Source organism: Ahaetulla prasina, chromosome 2, assembly GCF_028640845.1.
Source record: "Ahaetulla prasina isolate Xishuangbanna chromosome 2, ASM2864084v1, whole genome shotgun sequence".
NCBI lineage: Eukaryota > Metazoa > Chordata > Lepidosauria > Squamata > Colubridae > Ahaetulla > Ahaetulla prasina.
The window spans coordinates 11,860,827-11,883,206 of NC_080540.1; the positions used below are offsets into that span (position 1 = coordinate 11,860,827).

The 22,380-nt window shown below is 42.2% G+C and overlaps 1 protein-coding gene and 1 pseudogene across 1 annotated transcript; both read right to left on the minus strand.

Moving 5' to 3' along the window:
• LOC131192522 (zinc finger protein 850-like) overlaps nt 1-21,704 on the minus strand; it is a 51,688-nt pseudogene extending 29,984 nt beyond the window's left edge.
• LOC131192524 (zinc finger protein 883-like) lies at nt 1,917-21,711 on the minus strand. The gene is made up of 4 exons (XM_058171730.1): nt 21,572-21,711; nt 17,519-17,628; nt 13,662-14,588; nt 1,917-3,672 (listed from the first exon to the last, which is right to left on the minus strand). The coding sequence occupies exons 2-4, from the start codon at nt 17,592-17,594 to the stop codon at nt 2,702-2,704; spliced, it is 1,974 nt and encodes a 657-aa protein (XP_058027713.1). The 5' UTR covers nt 17,595-17,628; nt 21,572-21,711; the 3' UTR covers nt 1,917-2,701.
• Between the last annotated feature and the right edge of the window lie 669 nt (nt 21,712-22,380).

The following is a 22,380-nucleotide window of genomic DNA, read 5'->3' on the forward strand; positions in this document are numbered from 1 at the left end:
GTCTCTCTAGCCACCCGCGACTCTATGGTCTCAATTCCTTTCCGTACAGCTACAGGCGTTTCCTACTGTATTTGCGCGCTTATTGCCTAACCATACAGTACGAGCCAGCCAGCAATAGCTAGATTTATTGGGTGCCTCCTGGCTCCTAAAAGTTCATAAAGCTCTTGTTTTTGGGCGCAGCCCCTAAATGATTAACAGCCTGTCATCTTCATCTTATTCATCTTATTCATAATACGGGACAAAACTTGGAAGTGTCTCCCGCGTTGTTTCCAATGACATTTAGATAGGAGGTACTATCATATTATCATAGTATCATACTATGATACTATCATCATACTATCTATACTATACTATCATCTTCTGTCTATTATGCTCCCTGCTCCCTCGAGCAGTCTTCCCAATTTCCAGAGTACTAAGATTTCAGCCTTGAGAATTCCCAGGCTGCTTGGGCAAAACTAGTTTGCAGGCTGAAAGCTGATCTAAAGATTCCAGCATTTTAGGAGGGTTTGCCTGTCAGTGGAGATCAAAATACTCTCTACATCCTAACATTTTTATTACTGATTCACTTGAGAGCCAGTTGTGGCTGTTCCTGGATCTGCAGACCAGTGGTAAAATCCAATTTTTTTACTACCGGTTCTTTGGGCGTGGCTTGGGTGTGGCAGGGGAAGGATACTGCAAAATCCCCATTCCCTCCCCCCTCCTTGGGAAAGGATATTGCAAAATCTCCATTCCCACTCCACTCTGGGGTCAGCCAAAGGTGGTATTTTCCGGTTCTCCGAACTATTCAAAATTTCTGCTACCGGTTCTCCAGAACCTGCTGGATTTCACCCTTGCTGCAGATCCTGGTTATAGTCAATTATGTCATCTGCATGCATGTAGTCATTGATTTACGACCATGACCATGACCGAGCCCAAAATTTATGTTGCTAAGTTAGAAATTTGTTAAGTGAGTAATTCCACCATTTTACGACTTTTCTTGCCATATTTGTTAAGAAATGACTGCAGTTGATAAGTTAGTAACACTAAGCTAAGTGAATCTGTCATCCCCATTGACCGTGCTTGTCAGAAGATCACAAAAGATGATCGCATGACCCTGGGACACTGCAACCGTCATAAATACGTACCAGTGGTCAAGCATTCAAGCATATGTGAATAATGGTCATAAGTCACTTTTTTCATTGCTGTTATAACTTGACTGAGGCCATTTTAAGACTTCAGTGCTGACACACTGGAGAAGAGGGATAGGGAGAAGGAAATAGAGATAGTTGGGGTGTTGTAGTCAAAGCAAAATACTTTCTCGTGGGAACCAAGGACATTCCTGCAGGTGCTCAGGAGGGACTGGGGTCACCTAGCAACTGGACAGTATCCTGATTGGATAATGTGACTGTTTTGAGAAAGTGACAAATGTTTTACTTTTAATTAGGTGAAAACCATGAGAATATTTAGAGTCAGTTTTCACCAGCCTGTGCCAATATGACATATTCAATAAACCTATTGCCTGCCTTAAAGTTTTTTTTGCTATGGGTATGTTACTTGGAACCCTGACACTCCCACCAAAGCACATGGCCGACTGATCACCAGGCTGACCATTTTAGAGAGACACCCTAAACCAGGGATCTCCAATCTTGACAACTTTAACACTTGTGGACTTCAACTCCCAGAGTTGGGACTTCAACTCCCAGATTCTGGGAGTTGAAGTCCACAAGTCTTAAAGTTGCCAAGGTTGGAGACCTCTGCCCTAAACTACCATTTTCAATCCAGATCTAATAAGGTATGGATGGTGATAGTGGCCATTTCAGCTATTGGATCTGAGCTCTGCTGTATGGAGGAATCTGGAATAAAATAACCCCAACATATGCGCCCGATGTTTTGATGTTTTTAACCTTATAGTTTTATACTGCTATTTATGACATTGCAATAATCAGATAGGAGGCATATACATTTAATAAATTAAAATAAATACATTTTATTGATTCCCTTTTTATTCAGGAACTCAAGACGGCATATAAAGTGGTCTCTGGCTGGCATCCTGAGCCAAGAAAGAAGCTTTTCTCATTTAAAACCCCCCTGCCAGTCAACCGATCTGCAGCGGCATATTTTCGGCCTCTCAATTGGCATCTTAAATTAGGATGTCATAGCACCTGGCAGCCACCTTCCTGTTTAACCTATCACTGGAACTTGTGGTTTCCATCCAGTGTCTCTGATTCTCACACTGGATATTTAAATATAATTTATATTAATAATTTTAAATAGAAGATAAAAAACTAACACGAACAAATACATCAAAAAGAAGAAGAAAAAAATTAAAAGTGAAAAAAAAAACAAATAGAGAGAAGTTACTTCCAAATTCCTTTACAGTAATTATAATTAGAAATACAAAATTACTTCTTATTTTCTATAGTTACAAAAACTCTCTTTTCTATTACCTAGTTTGTTTTTTTATAACAACTGTAAATGATAACTTTAATTTTTTTTTGTTTCAAGCAAATCTCTAACAAACTTCCAATCAGTAATGAATGTAGAGAATGTCTTTTCCCTGACTGAGGAAATCAATATAGTTGTCTCTGAAAATTCCATCTTCTTCAACTATTTCACCAGCTTTCCCACAATTGGGACATTCAAAGGGCTCCTTTTTATGTCAGATCCCTATTATTCCACCAGGTGGGAATTCCAACTGAAAGTCTTCCCACAATCCAGTAACTCATCCTGTGTGAATCCTCTGGTGTCTCACCAGGTCAGAATTCCAACTGAAAGCTTTCCCACAATTTGGACATTCATAGGGTTTCTCTCCTGTGTGAATCCTCTGGTGTTTCAGAAGGTTAGATTTATTACTGAAACTTTTCCCACAATCTGGACACACATACGGTTTCTCCCCAGTGTGAGTTCTCTGGTGTATAACCAAGTAGGAATTACGACTAAAGCTTTTCCCACAATCTGGACAGTCATATGGTTTCTCTCCTGTGTGACTCCTCTGGTGTATCACCAGGTAAAAATTCCAACGGAAAGCTTTCCCACAGTATAGACACTCATATGGTTTCTCTCCTGTGTGACTCCTCTGGTGTACCACAAGCTTAGAATTATTTTTGAAACTTTTCCCACAATCCGAACACTCATATGGTTTCTCTCCTGTGTGAGTTCTCTGGTGTTTCACAAGGCTAGAATTCCGACTGAAACTTTTCCTACAATCTGAACATTCATATTGTTTCTCCCCAGTGTGAGTGCTCTGGTGTATCACCAGGTTGGAATTCCGACTGAAACTTTTCCCACACTCTGGACACTTATATGGTTTCTCTCCAGTATGTGTCCTCTTGTGTATCACCAAGTAAGAGTTGTGACTGAAACTTTTCCCACAATCTGGACACTCATATGGTTTCTCTCCTGTGTGAGTCCTCTGGTGTTTTGCCAGGTCAGAATTCTGAGTGAAACTTTTCCCACAATCTGGACACTCATATGGTTTCTCCCCAGTGTGAGTCTTTTTATGTCTCACCAGGTTGGCATGCTTACTAAATTTTTTGGCACACTGTGGGCACTGGTAGGGCTTTTCTCCAGTATGGGTTCTTTTATGCTCAGTAAGTTGGGACCTGTAGGGAAAGGCTTTGCTACATTCACAGCATTTGTATGGTTTTTTACCAGTGTGGATCCTCTGATGCATAATCAGCTGTACTTTGCAATCTGTGCTTTTCTCACCATATGCAAATCTGTGGGGCTTTTCCACCACTGTTTGTCTTAGATTCTTGAGGAGGTCAAAAATATTTGTGATCTCTTGTTGGATGGTTCAAGCTGTTTGTTTCCTCACCTGTTGAGGCCTGCATTATTGTCTGGAATGAGCACTTCCTCCCCACAGATATTTCCTCTTTTTCTGAATCTGGAAATGTTCTATCTTTATTTTTTATATAAAGTTTCCTTGAGTTCTACATACAATGCTTGTTTATCAGTTCAAAACTCTTTTCCAAATATCTCTTGCCTCTTACTGGTTGGGGAAAGAGAAGAGTTTTGAGGTTTACTGGAGGAAAGGGAAAAGACGTTTACCAGATGTTGCAGATTCGTTTTCCTTTTTAAAGCTGCTTCTGATTCTCTGTCGTCCAGAAGGCTCTTCTTGGGATTCTCTTTGCCTATAAGATTCACATGAAATAGATACTTCAATTACTCTTTACAATATGGTTGCAAGATGTGAAAAAACATTCATAACAATGAAAAAGCAAACATGCCAAAATGCTAGATTAATCATTGCCATTCACTATGACACATAAAAGACTAAGTTCAAAACTTCACACAATCATTAAATTCTAATGTTGACTCATGCAAATCACAGATTGTCAGCACTGCAAATCATTATAATCCTATAGATACCTGGAAATGCTGAGGATAGGAACACGGATACACATATATTCACAAAAAAAACAGAAAATCCATGTGTATTTTCTGTCTACAAAATGAAATAGGTAAAGTATGTGACCATTAACAGAAGAAATGACCATACACTAATGCTGAAAGTTTAGGGAACAAACAGGGTGAACTTGAAGTATTAGGATATACAGTATATCACAGAAGTGAGTACACACCCTCATATTTTGTAAATATTTAAGTATATCTTTTCATGTGACACCACTGAAGAAATGACACACACACACACACACACACACACACACACACAATTTGCTTTGATAAATGTTGCTCACCCCACCAAGGATTGTACTATATTATAGCAAGCTCATATTATAGTATAATTATATTAATTTGCATTATGTATCTATATACTTAAATATATATTTACATTAATTTATGTTCATATTAATACATACAAATATCATTATAACAGCATTATAGAATAATATAACAACAAGTGCGGAGGAACCATAGCAGAGAAAGTGGGGAGACCCCAAAGGAAATAAGTAATTACTGTATGCTATTGTGGAAAAATACTGTTAGATTTTTGAAGATGACAAGTACAGCAACGATTACAAAAATAGGGAAGAAAGCATCATCGACCCCAGTGTCAGCAGCACTGTCCCTGTCAAGTCAACACTGAATAGACAGTATGCTCAGCGTGGAGAAATAAAGTTCGATGCAAAATATGCAAAGTCTGCAGGCAATGTTACTGACGATACAGGAAACCATGACAAAGACACAGGAGATGATATCGAGAAATCATGAGGAGATTAAAAAAATGAGACAGGAGAGGTGAAGGGGGAGATTCGAAAGATCGAGGACAAAATAGGAAAGATTCAACAAACAATAACTAAGAACAAACAGAGAATACAAATGCTAGAAATAAAAGCAGAACAAACAGAAAAGAAGATGGAAATGATGGAACAAAAACTCACCCTGGCCAATAAGGAACTGGAAGAGACTATTGTTTTTATAGAAATGGAAAAGGCAGCGTTCTTCCTGAGGTTTCGGGGCCAGAGTCACAACAAAAACAAAGAAGACCTTGTCATGGTCATGACAAACTTCCTAGCAATCACATTACAGAGAGACAAGCAAGACGTACAAGAAGATATTGACAAAGTCTACAGAATACAAACAAACTACACAAGAAGATACAAATTGCCAAGGGAAGTCCATATGAGGTTCACCAAGAAGACAACGAGATATATAAAAAAACGAGGGAAGAAACCATGATGCATAAAGGAAGAGAAATCCAAACGCTAAAACAGATACCTAGTAGAATCAGGAATCAGAGGAGACAATATCAATTCGTGACCACGCAGTTGATAAAATATAACGTGATATTTAAATAGTTGATACCAGAAGGAATCCTGATCTCATGGCAGGATAAAAAATTCAGGATTGATACACTTGACAAAGCACAAGAATTTTTGAGCATCATATTATGGCAGATGAAGATCACGAAAGTAGAGAGGAAATAGAAAGCAAGAGTCAAGAGAACAGCAATCAGAAGAAAAAGTGGTTGAACAAGAAGAAAGAACGAGGGGGGAAAAGGACTGAGTGGAACGAGAAGGCGCAAGAATCAAAACACACCAAGGGATAAGGACAACCAAAAGGGCGAGACTTATATACAAGTAAGAGATGGAAGAGGAAGTTAGGATGTTATCAATTAATATCAATGGATTGAACTCCCCTACAAAAAGAAAACAACGTTGATAGAACTACAAAGATTCAATTTGGATATAGCTTGCCTTCAAGAAGTCCATATTAAGGAACAATATGTTAAAATATTAGAATACCCCAAAATTGGGAAGCTATACACATTATTAGCACACCAAAAGAAGAGGGGAATAGCTCTGTATATAAAAGAATGGTTAAAACCCAAGCCAAATATAATGTGGATAAGGAAAGAAGAATATTAATGATGTAGATATCTACAAATCAGAAACAATTGCTCCTTATTGCAATATATGCCCCAAATAATAAACAGGGAGAATTTTACAGAAGACTGCACACACAAAAAATAGATAGATTAAAAAACCCCGAATGCTTAACAGGGGATTTCAATGCAGTTGTAGATGTGAAAAAAGATTACAAAAGTAGCAAAAGAAACAAGGAAAAACGAAGAACACTCCCAAGCACATTTTTTGAAATGGTACAAGAATTAGAATTACAAGATGTATGGAGAGAATTAAATTTAAAAAACAATCAATACACATTCTACTCAAATACACACCAATCATGGTCAAGGATAGACATGGTATAGATGACCCCAGAATTGAGAAGAGACACCCAAGAGGTGGATATAGCAACAAATATATGGGCAGACCATAATCTGATAAAAGTGATATGGAGAGGACAGAAGAAGAGGTGGAGATCGACTATGAATCAAAAGATTCTAAAAGATAAGGAGTTATATACATAAGGAGATATATACATAAGGAGTGGAAAAAGAAATGAAACTCTTTTTCAAGGAAAATAAAAAAGAAGAAACATCATTACAAAATGTGTGGGATATGGCAAAAGCATACATTCGAGGATCAACAAGGATCCACCAGGGCCGTGGTGGCTCAGGCTGTAAGATAGCCTATTATTAAAACACAGCTGCCTGCAATTACTGCAGGTTCTAGTCCCACCAGGCCCAAGGTTGACTCAGCCTTCCATCCTTTATAAGGTAGGTAAAATGAGGACCCAGACTGTTGGGGGGGCAATAAGTTGACTTTGTAAATATACAAATAGAATGAGACTATTGCCTTATACACTGTAAGCCGCCCTGAGTCTTCGGAGAAGGGCGGGATATAAATGTAAATAAATTTTAAAAAAAAACAATATCATACATGGCAAGGAGAAATAAGAAAAAGAAACAACAGCAAAATATGTTACAGGGGGAACTGAAAAAATTGGAATTAGACATACAAAAATATCCCCCCAAAAAAGAAAAGAAAAAAGGGACCTGATAAAGCACAGATTAAATTTAATGTTACAAGAGGAAATGGCACAAAAAGTCAAAATGGCAAAACTATTTTTTTTTTTGAATGTGGAAATAAACCGGGAAGATGGTTAGCTTATAAACTAGAAAAGGAAAAAGAGAAAAAAATAATACACCAACTGCAGGACAAGAAAGGAATCCTCCATCACCGGAATGAATCTATATAGCCAAGAAAACATATCAGAAGACATTACCAAACAATATTTAGAAAAGATGAAAATATCTGATACAATGAGAACGAACATAAATAAAAAAATAACAATAATGGAAATAAGCAATTAAGAAACAAAAAAAATTAACAAAATTCCTGGTCTAGATGGACTCCCCGCAGAACTATACAAAATCATACAAGAACTGCTGGAAACCTTATTGTTGGAGGTATATAATGAGGCACTAATAAGAGGCCAAATTACCTAAATCTTGGTCAGAGGCATATATCACATTAATACCCAAAGAGATATTGGATGAACAAGGAAAGTTAAAAACAAAAGAGGAATTATAAAAACAAGGAATTGAGTTGGATTGGTGGCTCTATATGCAAATTCAGATGAGATATAAGAAAGATGCGGAAAACTATGGGTTCTATAAGGAAACACAAGAATTGGATAGAATATTACAGGGGACAAATACTACAAAGTTGATTTAAAAACTGTACAATTACTTATTGAGGTTAAAACGGAGGAAGAAACAGTAAAAGAAACAATGATAACATGGGCAAAAAAATTCGGTTATACTAAAGAATTGGATAATTAGAGAAAATTATGGGGGGGAAATTACAAATTGACAGTGTTGGCAGCATATGGAGAAAATCTTTATAAAATGTTCTACAGATGGCACCTACCACCAGCAAGATTAGCAAAAATGTTCCCACATAGATCATCGGAATGCTGGAACTGTAAGCAAACACTGGGAACATATTACCACGTGGCAGTCATGCCCACTGGCACAAAACATTGGATAAGGATAAACAGTGGCTAGAGGAAATGCTAAAAGAGCAAATAAAGTTAAAGCTGGAGCTGTTCCTACTAGATATATTAACAGGGAAATATAATAAAACAACCTAATATTTAATATTACATGTAATAATGGCGGCCAGAATTGTATATACTCAAAGTTGGAAAAATGGAAATATACCCTCTGAGGAAATGATAATAAAGAAGATACTAGATTGCGCTGAGATGGACAGGTTAACAATGGAAATTAAGGACAAAGGGGAAACAGAATGCTATGTAATATGGGATGTATCAGGGGGGAAATCCAGCAGGTTCTGAAAGGTTCTCAAGAACCAGTAGTAAAAATTTTGAGCAGTTCGGAGAACCGGTAGCGGAAATTTTGAGTAGTTCAAAGAACCAGCAAATACCATCTCTGGCTGGCCCCACAGTGGGGTGGGAATGGAGATTTTGCAATATCCTTCCCCTAGGAATTGGGTGTAAATGGAGATTTTATAATATCCTTACCAAGCCACGCCCACCACACCACATCACACCCACCAAGCCACGCCCACAGAACCAGTAGTAAAAAAAATTGGATTTCACCACTGGGATGTATGGTACAAATGGTTAGACAGTAGATGCAGAGATTAGAACATCAAGATTGAAAGAATTAGAAATAAGTATGGGTAGAAGATTATTTATTACATATATTAGTATATTATGGTGAGAGGTAACAAAAATGTAAGAGGTAAAAAAAAAGTTAGAAATGATAAATATATAATGTATACATATTAGCATATATATGTATAAAAACTGTGGCTATATACGGGTACAGAGCGGTTGCAAAGATGAAATTGTAATGTAAAAAGAAGAAAATTGTATAATAAAATTTATTTTTAAAAAAAGAAGTTGTGGGTCCTTCATCACTGGAGGCTTTGAAGGAGAGACTGGACAGTCACTGGTCTGAAATGCTATATAGGATCTCCTGCTTGAGCAGGGGGCTGGACTAGAAGACCTCCAAGGTCCCTCCCAGCTCTATTCTGGTTCTCAAACGGTAAAGCCTCTGCGAGATTTAAAGCCCCGCTGTTGCCTGTGAACTTCCTCCCTTGCAAACAACACGACAGCCTCATAAGAAACACGCGGAATCGATCAGCCTCGTTGTTTCTCTGCTACTACAACGTGGAGCAAACCGAAGAGCCCGACTTGCTCCCGGCCTCTCCTCCCACCTGCCCTCCACTCACCTGCCAGCTGCCGCTTCGACCCAGGAAAAACTACAACAGCCACCGCCAGACTCCATCAGGAAGCCGGAAGACGAGGTTTCTCGGGGCTCCGCCTTTCCATAGTCTCTCTAGCCATCCGCGACTCTATGGTCTCAATTCCTTTCAGTTCAGGTACAGGCGTTTCCTACTGTATTTGCGCGCTTATTGCCTAACCATAGAGCGCCATCTAGCCACCAATAGCTAGATCGTCCGAACTCTAGCTTCATCGGATATCCTGGGTGCTTCCAGGCTCCTAAAAGTTTATAAAGTTCTTGATTTGGGGGGCAGCCCCGAAATGATCAACAGCAACAGGACAAAACCTGGAAGTGTCTCCCACGTTGTTTCCAATGACATTTTGATAGGAGATACTATCATCTTCTCTCAATTATGCTGCTCACTAGAGCAGCCTTCCCAATTTCCAGTGCTAAGATTTCAGCCTTGAGAATTCCCAGGCTGCTTGGGCAAAGCTAGTTTGCAGGCTGGAAGCTGATCTAAAGATTCCTCCATTTTAGCAGGGTTTGCCTGTCACTGGAGATCAAAAACTCTCTACATCCTAACATTTTTATTACTGATTCAATAGAAAGCCAGTTGTGGCTGTTCCTGGATCTGCAGGCCCTGGTTACGGTCAATCATGCCCTAATCACCTGCCTACTGGATGACGTCAATAAATTCTGCATCAGCTGTCCTTGAAGAGCATTCAAAAGTTTTAGCTGGTAGAGGATGCAGTGGCCGGATAAGCTATGTGTTTCTGAAGCAGCACATGTCACACCTCTGCTCCATGATCCTTGCTTGTCGGTTTGCTTGTGGATACCGTTCACGGTGCTGGTTTTGCCTTTGAAAGCCCTCCTGGCATGGAACTGAGCCTCCTGCCTGATGAGACCTGGCAAAGAAGACAAGTGGCGGGAATCATCAGCTTGGGATCTTCTTTTGGTGGGTCCAAGGAGACATGCCTTCTCAGCTGTGGCCCCCATCTTATGGAATATCTATTCCCCTGAAATGAGATCACCCCTTTTGAGCTTCTGGAAGGCTCTCCCTTCATCCTCAGGCCTGGGGCTCTAAGGCAATCTGAGATATGCTCAGATAGTTCCATTGCTCAGGTGACCATTTGCATCCGGGCCGTGATGGCAAACCTACGGCATGCGTGCCACAGGTAGCACGCAGAGCCCTCTCTATGGGCACGCGCCTGTCGCCAGCTGCTCTTCTGGTTTCCGGCATGCACCTGCGCACCGTCCAGTTGCGCGTGAGCGCTGGAAACTCGAAAACCAGCTGGCCGGTGCGCATGCACGCATCGAAAACCGGAAGAGCAGCTGGTCGGCAGTTTCAGTGCACATGTTCATGTGCATGCATATGCACGTTCCAGTTTGGGCACTCAGAGCCAAAAAGGTTCGCCATCACTAGTCTAGGGAGTTGTATAGTTGTTTTTATATTACTTATTTCTTAATATAAATGTTGACATTTTTATATATGTCATTTATATGCTTGTGATTTTCAGTCTGATTGTTATATACTGCCTACCTTTGCTTTTGGTAAACTGAGAGGTGGGCAGGTCTATGCACAGTTCATTTATGTGCAAATAATCTAAAGGATGCCTGTAGAATGGTTAAGTTGAAGTAGAACTAATAAAGATGGTATAAAAATAAAGTAGGATTGGAAAGCCGGCCACCCAATGGTTGCTGAACATATTTTGGCCATTTCTCTTTACTGTTGTGCTACTTTCTTAGCCAAAAAAAAAAAAAATTCCCACAACTATATTACAAATATAAAAAAGGAAGTCCTTGGACACCATCCACAATGGGAACCAACAATTCCATCAGTAAGCATTGCAGTAGTAAAGTGAAATCTCACGGGTCCACACCAACTTGTGACCTCAGTTGAAGGCATGTTTGTTGAGCGAATCACTACCGGCTGTTAAGTATGATAGCCCATGACTGTGACTTGCAATTCCCCTGCTTACTTTTCCACTGAGTCTGCTTGTCGGAAGCAGGCAGTGAAAACTACAAATTGCTCTCATGTGACAATGGGATGCTCTTAACAGTCACAAGTATGAGCAATGGCCATAAGTCTCCTCATTCAGCAGCCTTAATTCCAAACGGTTGGTGAAAGAGGGGTCATTTAGCAAGGGCTAACTCTAGACTTTTGTTACTCATTTCTTGAATTTCAGTGGCTTCTGTCCAAAACAAGCTTTGTTTGCACTCACTTCCTGTCATGTTCACAGCAAATTCTATCATCTTGGCAATCTTGCTTCTATTTCAGCAGCTCCAAATTCACGCTCCATATTTTTTTCATGTTCTGAACAAAAATACTGAAGCAGTGTCCTTTCTGCCTTGAAAGAACCCCCTTTAGTTTAGATCAGGGGTCTCCAAACATGGCAACCTTAAGATTTGTGGACTTCAATGCCCAGAATTCCTCAGTCACCCATGCTGGGGAATCCTGGTAGTTGAAGTTCACAAGTCAAGTTTGCAGACCCTTGGACTGGATGATTTGGAGATTGCTCACAGCTCTCCAATTGATTATGTTATATTTCCTCCCCAAAAGGTTCTGTTGCATTTAATTAGTCACAATCGCTGCTTATAGCTTTGGCTGCAATTAGACCAAAATTATCACTTGTTCCTTCTGTGTATAGTAATAGCGCTTAGATTTACCCTGTTTTCCCGAAAATAAGACCCAACTGGAAAATAAGTCCTAGCATGTTTTTTTGTAATATAAGCCGTACCCCCCAAATAAGCCCCCGTTAAGGTTGTCAGCCAAATGGATGCATTTAGTACCGTATTTTCCCCAAAATAAGCCCTAACCAGAAAAGAAGCCCTAATGTGTCTTTTGGAGCAAAAATTAATATAAGATCCGGTCTTATTTTCAGGGAAACACGGTCCCATAATGATTTACAGCACTCTCTGGGTAATTTATAATGTCAATACATTGCCCTCAACAATCTGGGTCATTTTACCAACCTTGGAAGGATGGCTGAGTCAACCTTGAGCCTCTTGAGATTGAATTCCAGACCATGGGCGCCTGCAATACTGCATTCTAACCACTGTGCCACCAGGACTTCTACTGTATCTTTCTGTAATATATTAAATTGATAAGAACAATAAGAATAGTTTTGATGCCTTATGTGATGACCCGGGGCGTGGCACAAAGGCAACGCAGCCAGAAAATAAGTACAAGTCCTTTTATTAACTCCAAACTTTGCACCCAACGTCTCTTTACGCTCCAGTCTGGAGAAAAACCCTTCCATAAACCTGTAAGCAGACAAAACTTCCACCCATAAATCCAACAGGGCCAGAAAAGTTAATTAATCCGGCAGGGCAAGCAAGATAAAGAATTCCAGAATTGAAGTAGCCCAGTGTAAATTAAACCAGTCAGGACGATGCCAGGAACTCAGATAAAGCAGTCAACACGAACATGAACTCAGCTTTTGTTCCCAACAACCGCCCCTCCCATTTGCCTCCTTTTAAACTCCAGTTCCAGGTGTATCTTGTGAAGGGGATCAGGGCCCTTTCCTTCCTTGTAAGCCACACAATCCGCAACCCATGTTACTCTCTTCTCCATTCTTCCCTGCGTGCCCTAGGATGAGGAGGGGGTGGGCTTTGGTCTCCATCAGAACCCCCTCTCCCTTGTTAACTCTCCCCTGCTCTGCCTAGCCTCACTTTGCCCTTCCCCAGTTTCCTCCACAGCCAATGGGTCCACTCTCACTCTCTGTCAGCTGTTCCTCTTCCATCTCAGAATCAGACTCCGACAGGGGCATGACACTTTAGGAATATTTTTATTCTGCACTGTTATTTTCAGAGTCTTACTTTACTTTCAGTCAGCTCCTGTTGAAATCCTAATTCTCACTTACTGATTCATTGATTTTTGCAAGCAAATCCTCTTCTTGTGCCCTGAGCATTTCTTCTGGTTGAGTCTCTCGCGTTTAATAAAGTTGTTGTTTTGGCTGAAAGTAACCTGGCAAGCTGGAAACAAACAATGGTTTGCATTCTGATGAACTCTTGGAAGTTTCCCAGAGAGAGCATCAAGTTTTTCTTGCAATCAGAATGCTAATGGTCTTTTCCCCTGTATGAGTCCTCTTGTGTTTAATAAGAGTGGAGTTGTGGCTGAAACACTGACTACATTTTGGGCATCTGAACGGCTTCTCGCCCGTGTGTAAACTGACATGACTTATTAGATTCGAGCTCGTTGTGAAACCTTTCCCACAATCGGGACACTCATATGGTTTCTCCCCCGTGTGAGTCCTCTGGTGTATCACCAGGTTGGAATTCCGACTGAAACTTTTCCCACACTGCAAACATTTGTGGGGTTTCTCTCCCGTGTGCAACTTCACATGACTCGTAAGGTTTGAACTAGTGTTGAAGCTTTTCCCGCATTCCGGACATTCAAACGGTTTCTCTCCCGTGTGAGTCCTCTTATGAACCACAAGGGTGGTGTGCTCGCTAAACCTTTTGCCGCACCGACAGCACTGATAGGGTTTCTCTCCCGTGTGGGTCCTCTTATGGATAAAAAGGTTGGAGCTGCAGCGAAAGACCTTCCCACACTCGGAGCACTCGTACGGCTTCTCTCCCGTGTGGGTCCTTCGGTGAACCGCCAGGGAGCTGTTTCGACCAAAACTTTTGCCACACTCGGAGCACCTGTATGGTTTTTCTCCCGTGTGGATCCTCTCGTGCATAATCAGCTGCGATTGGCAGCTTGTGTTTTTCCCACAATAGGAGCATCTGTGGGGCTTCGGCACCACTGGCCTTCTGGGATTCCCAAGGAGATCAAAGATCTGCTTGATCCCCTGCTGAATGGCGCTTTCATCCAAACCACGGTTTCCTTCCTCCCAAAATGGGGACTGCTTTCCTACCAGGCTTAATTTACAGTCCAAATCAGCTTTGCCTCTCTGGCGATGTCCAGGTGTCTCTTCCTTCTCATGAAATCGAAAACAATTAATTTGGGCTTTCTCCTGTACAGCTTCATGGAGTTCCAAATCACCCAAACTCTTCAACTCAATACTTCTTCCCAGGGTTGCCTTCCCTCGTCTGATACCTGATTTGTAGAGGGGGGGGGGGGGAGGGAAGATAACGTTATGATTTTTTTTTTTAAAAAAAAATAGGGCAACCTTTCCCTGTTTTGATCAGAATGGCTTTTATTATACTAACTTTATAATCGATCGAAATATTTAATTTCATATTGCCCGCAACTGTACAGGAGGTCCTTGACTTACGGCCACATTTGAGCCCAACATTTCTGTGGTTAAGTGAGACATTTGTTAAGTGAGTTTGGCTCCACGTTACGACCTTTCTGGCCACAGTTCAGAAGTGGGATTCAGCAGGTTCTGACCAGTTCTGGAAAACCGGTAGCGGAAATTTTGAGTAGTTTGGAGAACCGGTAAATACCACCTCTGACTGGTCCTGCCCCCATCTATTCTCTGTCTCCCAAGTCCAAGGTGATCTGGAGGAAATGGGGATTTTACAGTATCCTTCCCTTGGAGTGGGGAGGGAATGGAGGTTTTACAGTACCCTTCCCCTGCCACGCCCACCAAACCACACCCACCAAGCCGCACCATGCCCACCAAGCCACACCCACAGAAACGGTAGTAAAAAATTTTGAAACCCATTACTGCCACAGTTTTTAAGTAAATCATTGTAGTTGTTCAGCTAGTAACAAGGTTGTTAAGTGAATCAGTCTTCCCCATTGACTTTGCTGGTCAGAAGGTCGCAAAAAGGGATCACATGACCCAGGGACACCGTTGTGCAACCCATCATATATATGAAACAGTTGCCAAGTGTCTGACTTTTGACCATGTGACCAGAGGGATGCTACAAAGGTTGTAACTGTGAAACATGGTCATAAATCACATTTTTTCAGTGCTTCTTGTAACTTTGAACAATCACTGAGTAAACTGTTGTAAATCGAGGACTACCTGTAATTGATCCTTTGTTAACAGTGGGAGAAAACATTGCCTAACCTTTAAATAAAGTAGAAGGCACTCATACAGGTAGTTAATGACCACACATGTTCTGGCTGTTCAAAATTACAATGGGGCCAAACGAGGGGACTTATTATACACTTTGAATGTACACTAATCGGCATAGATTAACATGAAATTTCATTGCATACATCTCTCAAAGGGTCACCACCTCCAATATACACTACAGAAACATGATAAAATAATTAAATAAATAAATAAATATCATGCATATACCCACATATATTATATGACACAGAGAAACACAGAGTCTAATTCGGATGTATACATGTACATGGTGAGAAAAACGAATCTTGCGAGTTTACCAGACGGATGGCATAGGGAACAAAGCTGTTACAGACTCTGGTAGTCCTGCTAGAAACACTTTAAAACCTCCTCCCAGAGGGGAGCAACAGAAACAGATCGTGAAGTGGGTGTGTGGGGTCCCTAACAATGCTTTGAGTGATAAGCACATAGCGTTCATAAGCAGTATCCTCAATGACAGGAAGCGAGTTTCCTATGATCTTCTCGGCTGTCCTCAACACTCTCTGTATGGACTTTCTATCTGAGGCATTGCTGCCTCAGATAGAAAGTCCGTAATAACTGATGTTCCGGCTGTCCTAGCAAGCCCAGGTTCACGTGATTGCAATCCGGGTACTTGGCAACCAGTTCACAAATGTTGTACAGTCTGGTAATCATGTGATCATCATTTGGGACCTTCCCTGCTGGTTTCCCACAAACAAAGTCAATGGGGAAGCAACAAAGAAGGTTGCAGATTGGTCCTGTAACTCGCTGCCACCCCCACCACTTCTTCTCCTACGGAACAGCTACAAAGTACAAGATCCCAGATAACTCATGTTCCACAATGTATGCGTGTCTGCAGCCCCCACACACCCCCGCCCACCCATCCTCCATAAGGCATACCCACCTAGCCACATTGTAGTGGTGCCACTGGAGGCCTGGTAAAAGGGGGAAACAGAATGCTTATTTTCTGTTACACGTAAAATTGAGGCAAGTTACAAATACCTCATGTAATGTTGTAAATTGAGGTAATCTACAATTTACAACAGCTCATTTAATGACCGTTCAAAGTTACAACAGCACTGGAAAAAGTGACTTACGACCATTTTTCACACTTACAACCATTGCAGCATCCTTGTAGTCTCGTGATCAAAATTCAGACACTTGGCAACCGGTTCCTATTGATAACGGTTGCTGTGTCCCAAGGTCACGCGATCCCCTTGTGCAGGGGTTCTCAACCTGTGGGTCGCGACCCCGTTGGGGGTCGAATGAAGATTTGCCAGGGGTCGCTTAAGACCATCAGAAATATGGGAAGTATACTTGCGAGTCGAAGAATCGCGCTCCAATGGTTGACTCCACAAGCCAGCTGCAGGGTCTTCAAATCGCTAGCCAAATTCGGCTTCAGGCGCGATGAATTTAAAAAGAGAGAAATCTTTGCTCTGATGTCTCCCTCTCAAGCCAGCTGCAAACACTCCCGATCGCTAGCCTAATCTGGCTTCAGGCGTGATAAATTTAATAGGGAGGAGGAGTCTCCGCTTTAATGCCTCTGTCCTCAAGGCAATGAAGCAGTTCAGATCGCTATGTCTGACTTCAGGCGCGATAAATTCAAAACGAAAATAATTTTATGGTTGGGGTCGCCACATCGTGGGGAATTGTATTAAAGGGGTCGCAGCACTATAAAGGTTGAGGACCACTGCCCTTGTGCGACCTTCTGACAACCAAAGTCAATGGGGAAGCAAGGTTCACTTAACAACCGCGTTACTGAATGAACAATGGCAATGATTCACTTAACCAAGAGGGGCAAGAAAAGTTGGAAACTGGGGCAAGAGTCACTGACCAAATGTTTCAGCACCGTACATTTCGTTCGTAAGATGAGGACTACCTGTATAATGTGTTTAAAAACTCATTAGGTTTGTTTACCTTCATCCATTCCTGCAGCTGTCCTAATTTTACATTAAGATAACACGAGAAATCCAAGAACACTTACCCGAAACGGTGGTCTTTCTGTTTCCTTCTTGATTGAGTTTTGTCAGGTGGCTGCATCTTCTCTGATTCTCCCACATCCTTTTTCAAGTTGGAGAAAAATACCTGGACTTGCTATAAAAATAAAAATGAAAGCAAAACGCACAGGGCTATAACTCTACCAAGTCCCCAGTTCAAATCCTACGTTGACAGCACTCTTTCATATGATGTTCTCATAGTTAATCCCCCTGTGGTGATTTATGGAAATGAAAATTTTTGTCAAGCTTTTGCGTGTGCGTCTGTTGACTCCTGCCAGAATAAGGTTTTTTTGGGGAATAGAATAGAATAAGAATTAGATTAGAATTAGAATTAGAAGAAAAGATACATTCATCAAGGTACAAAAGTGGTTTGCCCTGGCTTTCTTCTTCCTTGGACTGAGAGGCCCAACTGGCTTCATGCCAATGGCAGGACTAGAACTCACACTCTCCCAAATTCTAGCCTGGTGCCTTAAACACTTAACCAAACTGGCTGTCAAGTTTACAGCTACACAGTGTCAAGCCCTACACGAATTCAACACAGCGTATCATGGGCCTGAAGCAAAAGGTCATTGAATGAAGATAGATGGAACTTGAATGGTATCACCCAATTTCTGTCAGTCATTCATACGATCCTTTAGCAGTTACAGGTACGCCTTGATTTATAACAAATTCATTTAGTGACAGTTCGAAGTTATAACAGCCCTGGAAAAAACTTACCGATGACCGTTTTTCGCACTTACGACCGTAGCGGCATCCCTGTGGTCTCGTGATCAAAATTCAGATACTTGGCAATTGGCCATGTATTGATGACGGTTTTAGTATGTCCCGGGGTCAGGAGATCACGGTTTGTGACTGTCTGACAAGCAAAGTCAACAGGGAAACCAGATTCGCTTAACAACCCTGTTGCTTAACTTAACAGCTGCAGTGATTCAACTGTGGCAAAAAAAGGTCATAAAACAGGGCAAAACTCATGTAACAGCTTTCTTGCTTAGCAACAGAGATTTTGGGCTCAATTGTGGTCGTAAATTGAGGACCACCTGTACTCTCCCATGGGGTCATGTTGAGGGAATTCGTATTTCTAAAAGACTAAGGCAGGTGTTGTGGCTCCAGCCCCCCCCCCACCGGGCCTGGCCCCCTGCCAGAAAGTGACTCAGAGTGAGGCGGAAGGGCCGTCAGGGCTCCCCTCTGCAGGGCCGGCCTCAGCTCCCGGTCCCAGAGGCAGGCCAGGTGGAGGAGGTGATGAGGCCTCTGTCTCCTGTATCTCCCCCCGCCCAGGCAACACTTCCAGACCCAGCTGTGGACAATCAGTCCTGGTTAGATCCCAGGTTTCGTAGACAAGAGAGGCGGGAACAACAAAAGAAGGGGTGAGGCAGGCCTAGAGAGTGCTGAGTCACGGAGCCACACCCCACAGGATATAAAAGCAGGAGGGGTGCTCTACTACTTCATGACGGACAAAACAAACTGACTGGAGAAAACTTGAGCTGAACTATTTGACTGAGCATTTGGCCTGGATTGCTGTTTGTTCCTGACTTCCTGGTTGCTCCAGTAACGAGCTTCTGTGACGCCGGCATCAGGGAAGATAAAGAAAACCTTGGCAGATGATTGCTGGTTTGCTGCCAGAGCTGATAGCTGCCATGGATTAAATTGCTGGCTAACTGAGTCAGTTCACGTGTCTCCCAGACTGAGGTGGGGGGGGGGGACAGAACAGCAGGGGTGTCCAAACTTGGCAACTTTAAGACTTGTGGACTTCAACTCCCAGAATTCCTCAGCCAGCTTTGCAAGTTTGGACACCCGTGGCATAAGAGGTGCCTCACATTTTTTTAGGCAATTCTTTTTTGAGTGTGTGCAAGTTGCCATGTGTACCCATAGAAGCAGCAGTACATATATCTGCACATTCAGATTGGCACGGACCTTGGAGTCTTAGTGGATGATCACTTGAATATGACCCAGCAGTGTGTGCAGCAGCAGCCAAAAAAGCTAATACAATCCTGGGTTGTATAAACAGAGGCATAGAATCAAAATCACATGAGTATTAGTACCATTTTATAAAGCCCTTAGTAAGACCACACCTGGAATACTGCAACCACTTTTGGTCACCAGGCTACAAAAAAGGTGTTGAGACTTTAGAAAAATTTCAGAGAAGAGCAACTAAGACGATCAAAGGCCTGGAGAGTAAAACATATGAAGAACGATTGGATTTGAGTTTGGCTAGTTTAGAGAAAAGAAGAATTAGGGAGGACATGATAGCAGTCTTCCAGTATTTGAGAGGCTGCCACAAAGAAGAGGGGATCAAATTATTCTTCAAAGCAGAGGGCAGGATAGGAAATAATGGTTGGAAAATAATGAAAGAGAGATCTGAAGAAGAACCTGCCTAATAGTGAGGACAATAAACCAGTGGAACAGCTTGCCTTCAGAAATCATGGGCGCTCCATCACTGGAGGTTTTTAAGAAGAGACTGGACAGTCACTTGTCTGAAATGGTATAGAACTGTGATGGTGAACCTATGGCACAGGTGGCACCCAGAGCCATATCTGTGGGCATGCAAGCATTGCCCTAGCTCAGCGCCAGCTGATTTTCGGGCCTTCCGGGCCCACCGGAAGTCAGGAAATGGGTTGTTTCCAGCCTCCAGAGGGGTGGAGAAGTCTGTTTTTGCCCTTCCCAGGCTCCTAGAAAGCCTCTGGTGCCTGGGGAGAGCGAAAAGCGGGCCTACTGGGTCCACTGTGCCATCGCCTGCCAAAAGTGGGGGTCGTGTGCACATGCGCAGGAGGGCGGGGTGAATTATGGGTGTGGGCATGCGCACATGTGCGACGCCCCCCCGCTCCCCCCACTTTTGGCACACAATAGCAAAAAGGTTATTAGCCTGTCAGGGTTCCAAGGAACACCCCCAACGAAATAAAGCTCTGAGGCTTGAGGTTCCTCAGTGTTCCAATTTATTAGAGTTGTCATGTTGGCACGGCTGGGAAAACCCAAAACTGAAAGCTTCCAGGTTTTCCACACCCAGTTGACAGTTCACAGCCCTGCCCCAAACCCACAAGTTCATCACATTGTCCAATCAACTTTTCACACTCAATTGGATACAATCTTCAGGCAGTCTACATCAGACGCAGGACGTCTTTGAATACGGAATGTTGTTATGACTAACTTTCTACCACTCCAACAACAATCCCCTCCCAACTTCCCCTGCTAAAATATGTGGCAGTTAAGAAGCAAAAAGAAAATTGCCTTCCAGAACTGACATAGCCATCACTGGTATAGGATCTCCTATCTGAACAGGGGGCTGGACTAAAAGACCTCCAAGGTCCCTTCCAGCTCTATTCTGTTCTAATTCTAGTAAGATTAGGTGCAGAAGGAATGCCAGGCAGGATTCGTATGATGTTCCCAGGTGCCTTTATTCCTGCTCCCCATTCTTGGGCAACCCATCTGAGAAGCCCAATCTGGCTCCTCCTCCGAAAGACTTTGATACAAGGATCAAGTGGCCTGTACAAGAATCTAGAAGTGGGATGGGCAACTTGTGTCCTTCTCAAAGCAGTGGACTTCCATCGGTCCCAAACAGGGGAATTACTACCCCAATAATACATGTAGTCCTCAACTTACAACCACAACTGAGCCCAACATTTCTTTCGCTAAGCAAGACAGCTGATAAATGAATTTTGCCCCATTTTACGACCTTCCTTGCCACCACTGTTAAGGGAATCCTTGCAGCTGTCAAGTAAGTAACATGGTCGTTAAGTGGATCAGGCTTCCCTACTGACTTTGCTTGTCGCAAAAGGGGATCACATAACCCCTGGACACTACAAGCGTCATAAATAGGAGTCTGTTGCCTGCATTGGAATTTTGATCATATGATCGGGGAATGCGGCAACGATCGTTAAGTGTGAAAAATTATCATAAGTCACTTTGTAGTGCTGTTTAACTCTGAATGGTCACTAAATGAACAGTTGTAAGTTGAGGCACCTTAGGAAGGCCATCCACTGACCTGCCTCCTGATCTACCTCTTGTATTTCCTGCTGCTGTTGGAATCTGACATTTTGCCCGATTACCTTTTGAGCTCCCTTGTCATTCTGGCACCAGAATTCCCAAGAATGCCAAAATTTCCTCTTCCGATCCGGTCCTTCTTCCTCATACAAAGCCCCCTCCTTCACTTCCACCGACGACTCCAAGCTGCCAGTGACCTCTGGAGGTCTTCCCCTGAGATCCAGCAAGCTTTGGGACACCATCTTCTCACTCAGCCCCTGCCTGCCTCCGGCCTCTGACCCCTTCTCAAATTCTTCTGGATTTGTTCCAGTCAGAAGCCTTCCAATGGAGCTACTTCTTTTGTCTTCCTTCTGCCACCAGTTTTCTTTCCACATGGCTTCTAACGCCATCCTGCATTGTTCCCTCTAGACCTTGTCTGGAAAATAATTTATAAAAGCAAATTAAAAGTACAAATTAAAGCAGAAACAACAACAACACCACGCTCTTCCAGATGAAACGGGCTTTACAATTCACAGAAAAAGCTCATTTTAACCATGACTTGTGGACTAAGCTACAGATACATGATTCACTGTTTGCGTTCACATACAGTCATGGCCGAAATGGTTGGCACTCCAGAAATTTTTCCAATTTGCTTTTTTTCCTGCCTTTTTTTGTTTTGTTCCAATACACATAAAGGGAATAAACATGTGTATAGCAAAACGTGTTACTGCAATACTTTTCTGTGAGAAATACTTGATTTTCTGGAAAAATTTCTGGGGTGCCAACAATTTCGGCCATGACTGTATCTTCTCTAAAGGAAAGTCAAACAAAGCAAACTGAGAATTACCGCAACGTAACTTCCCAGCCAATATTAGTATATAATCTTGGGAGTCAT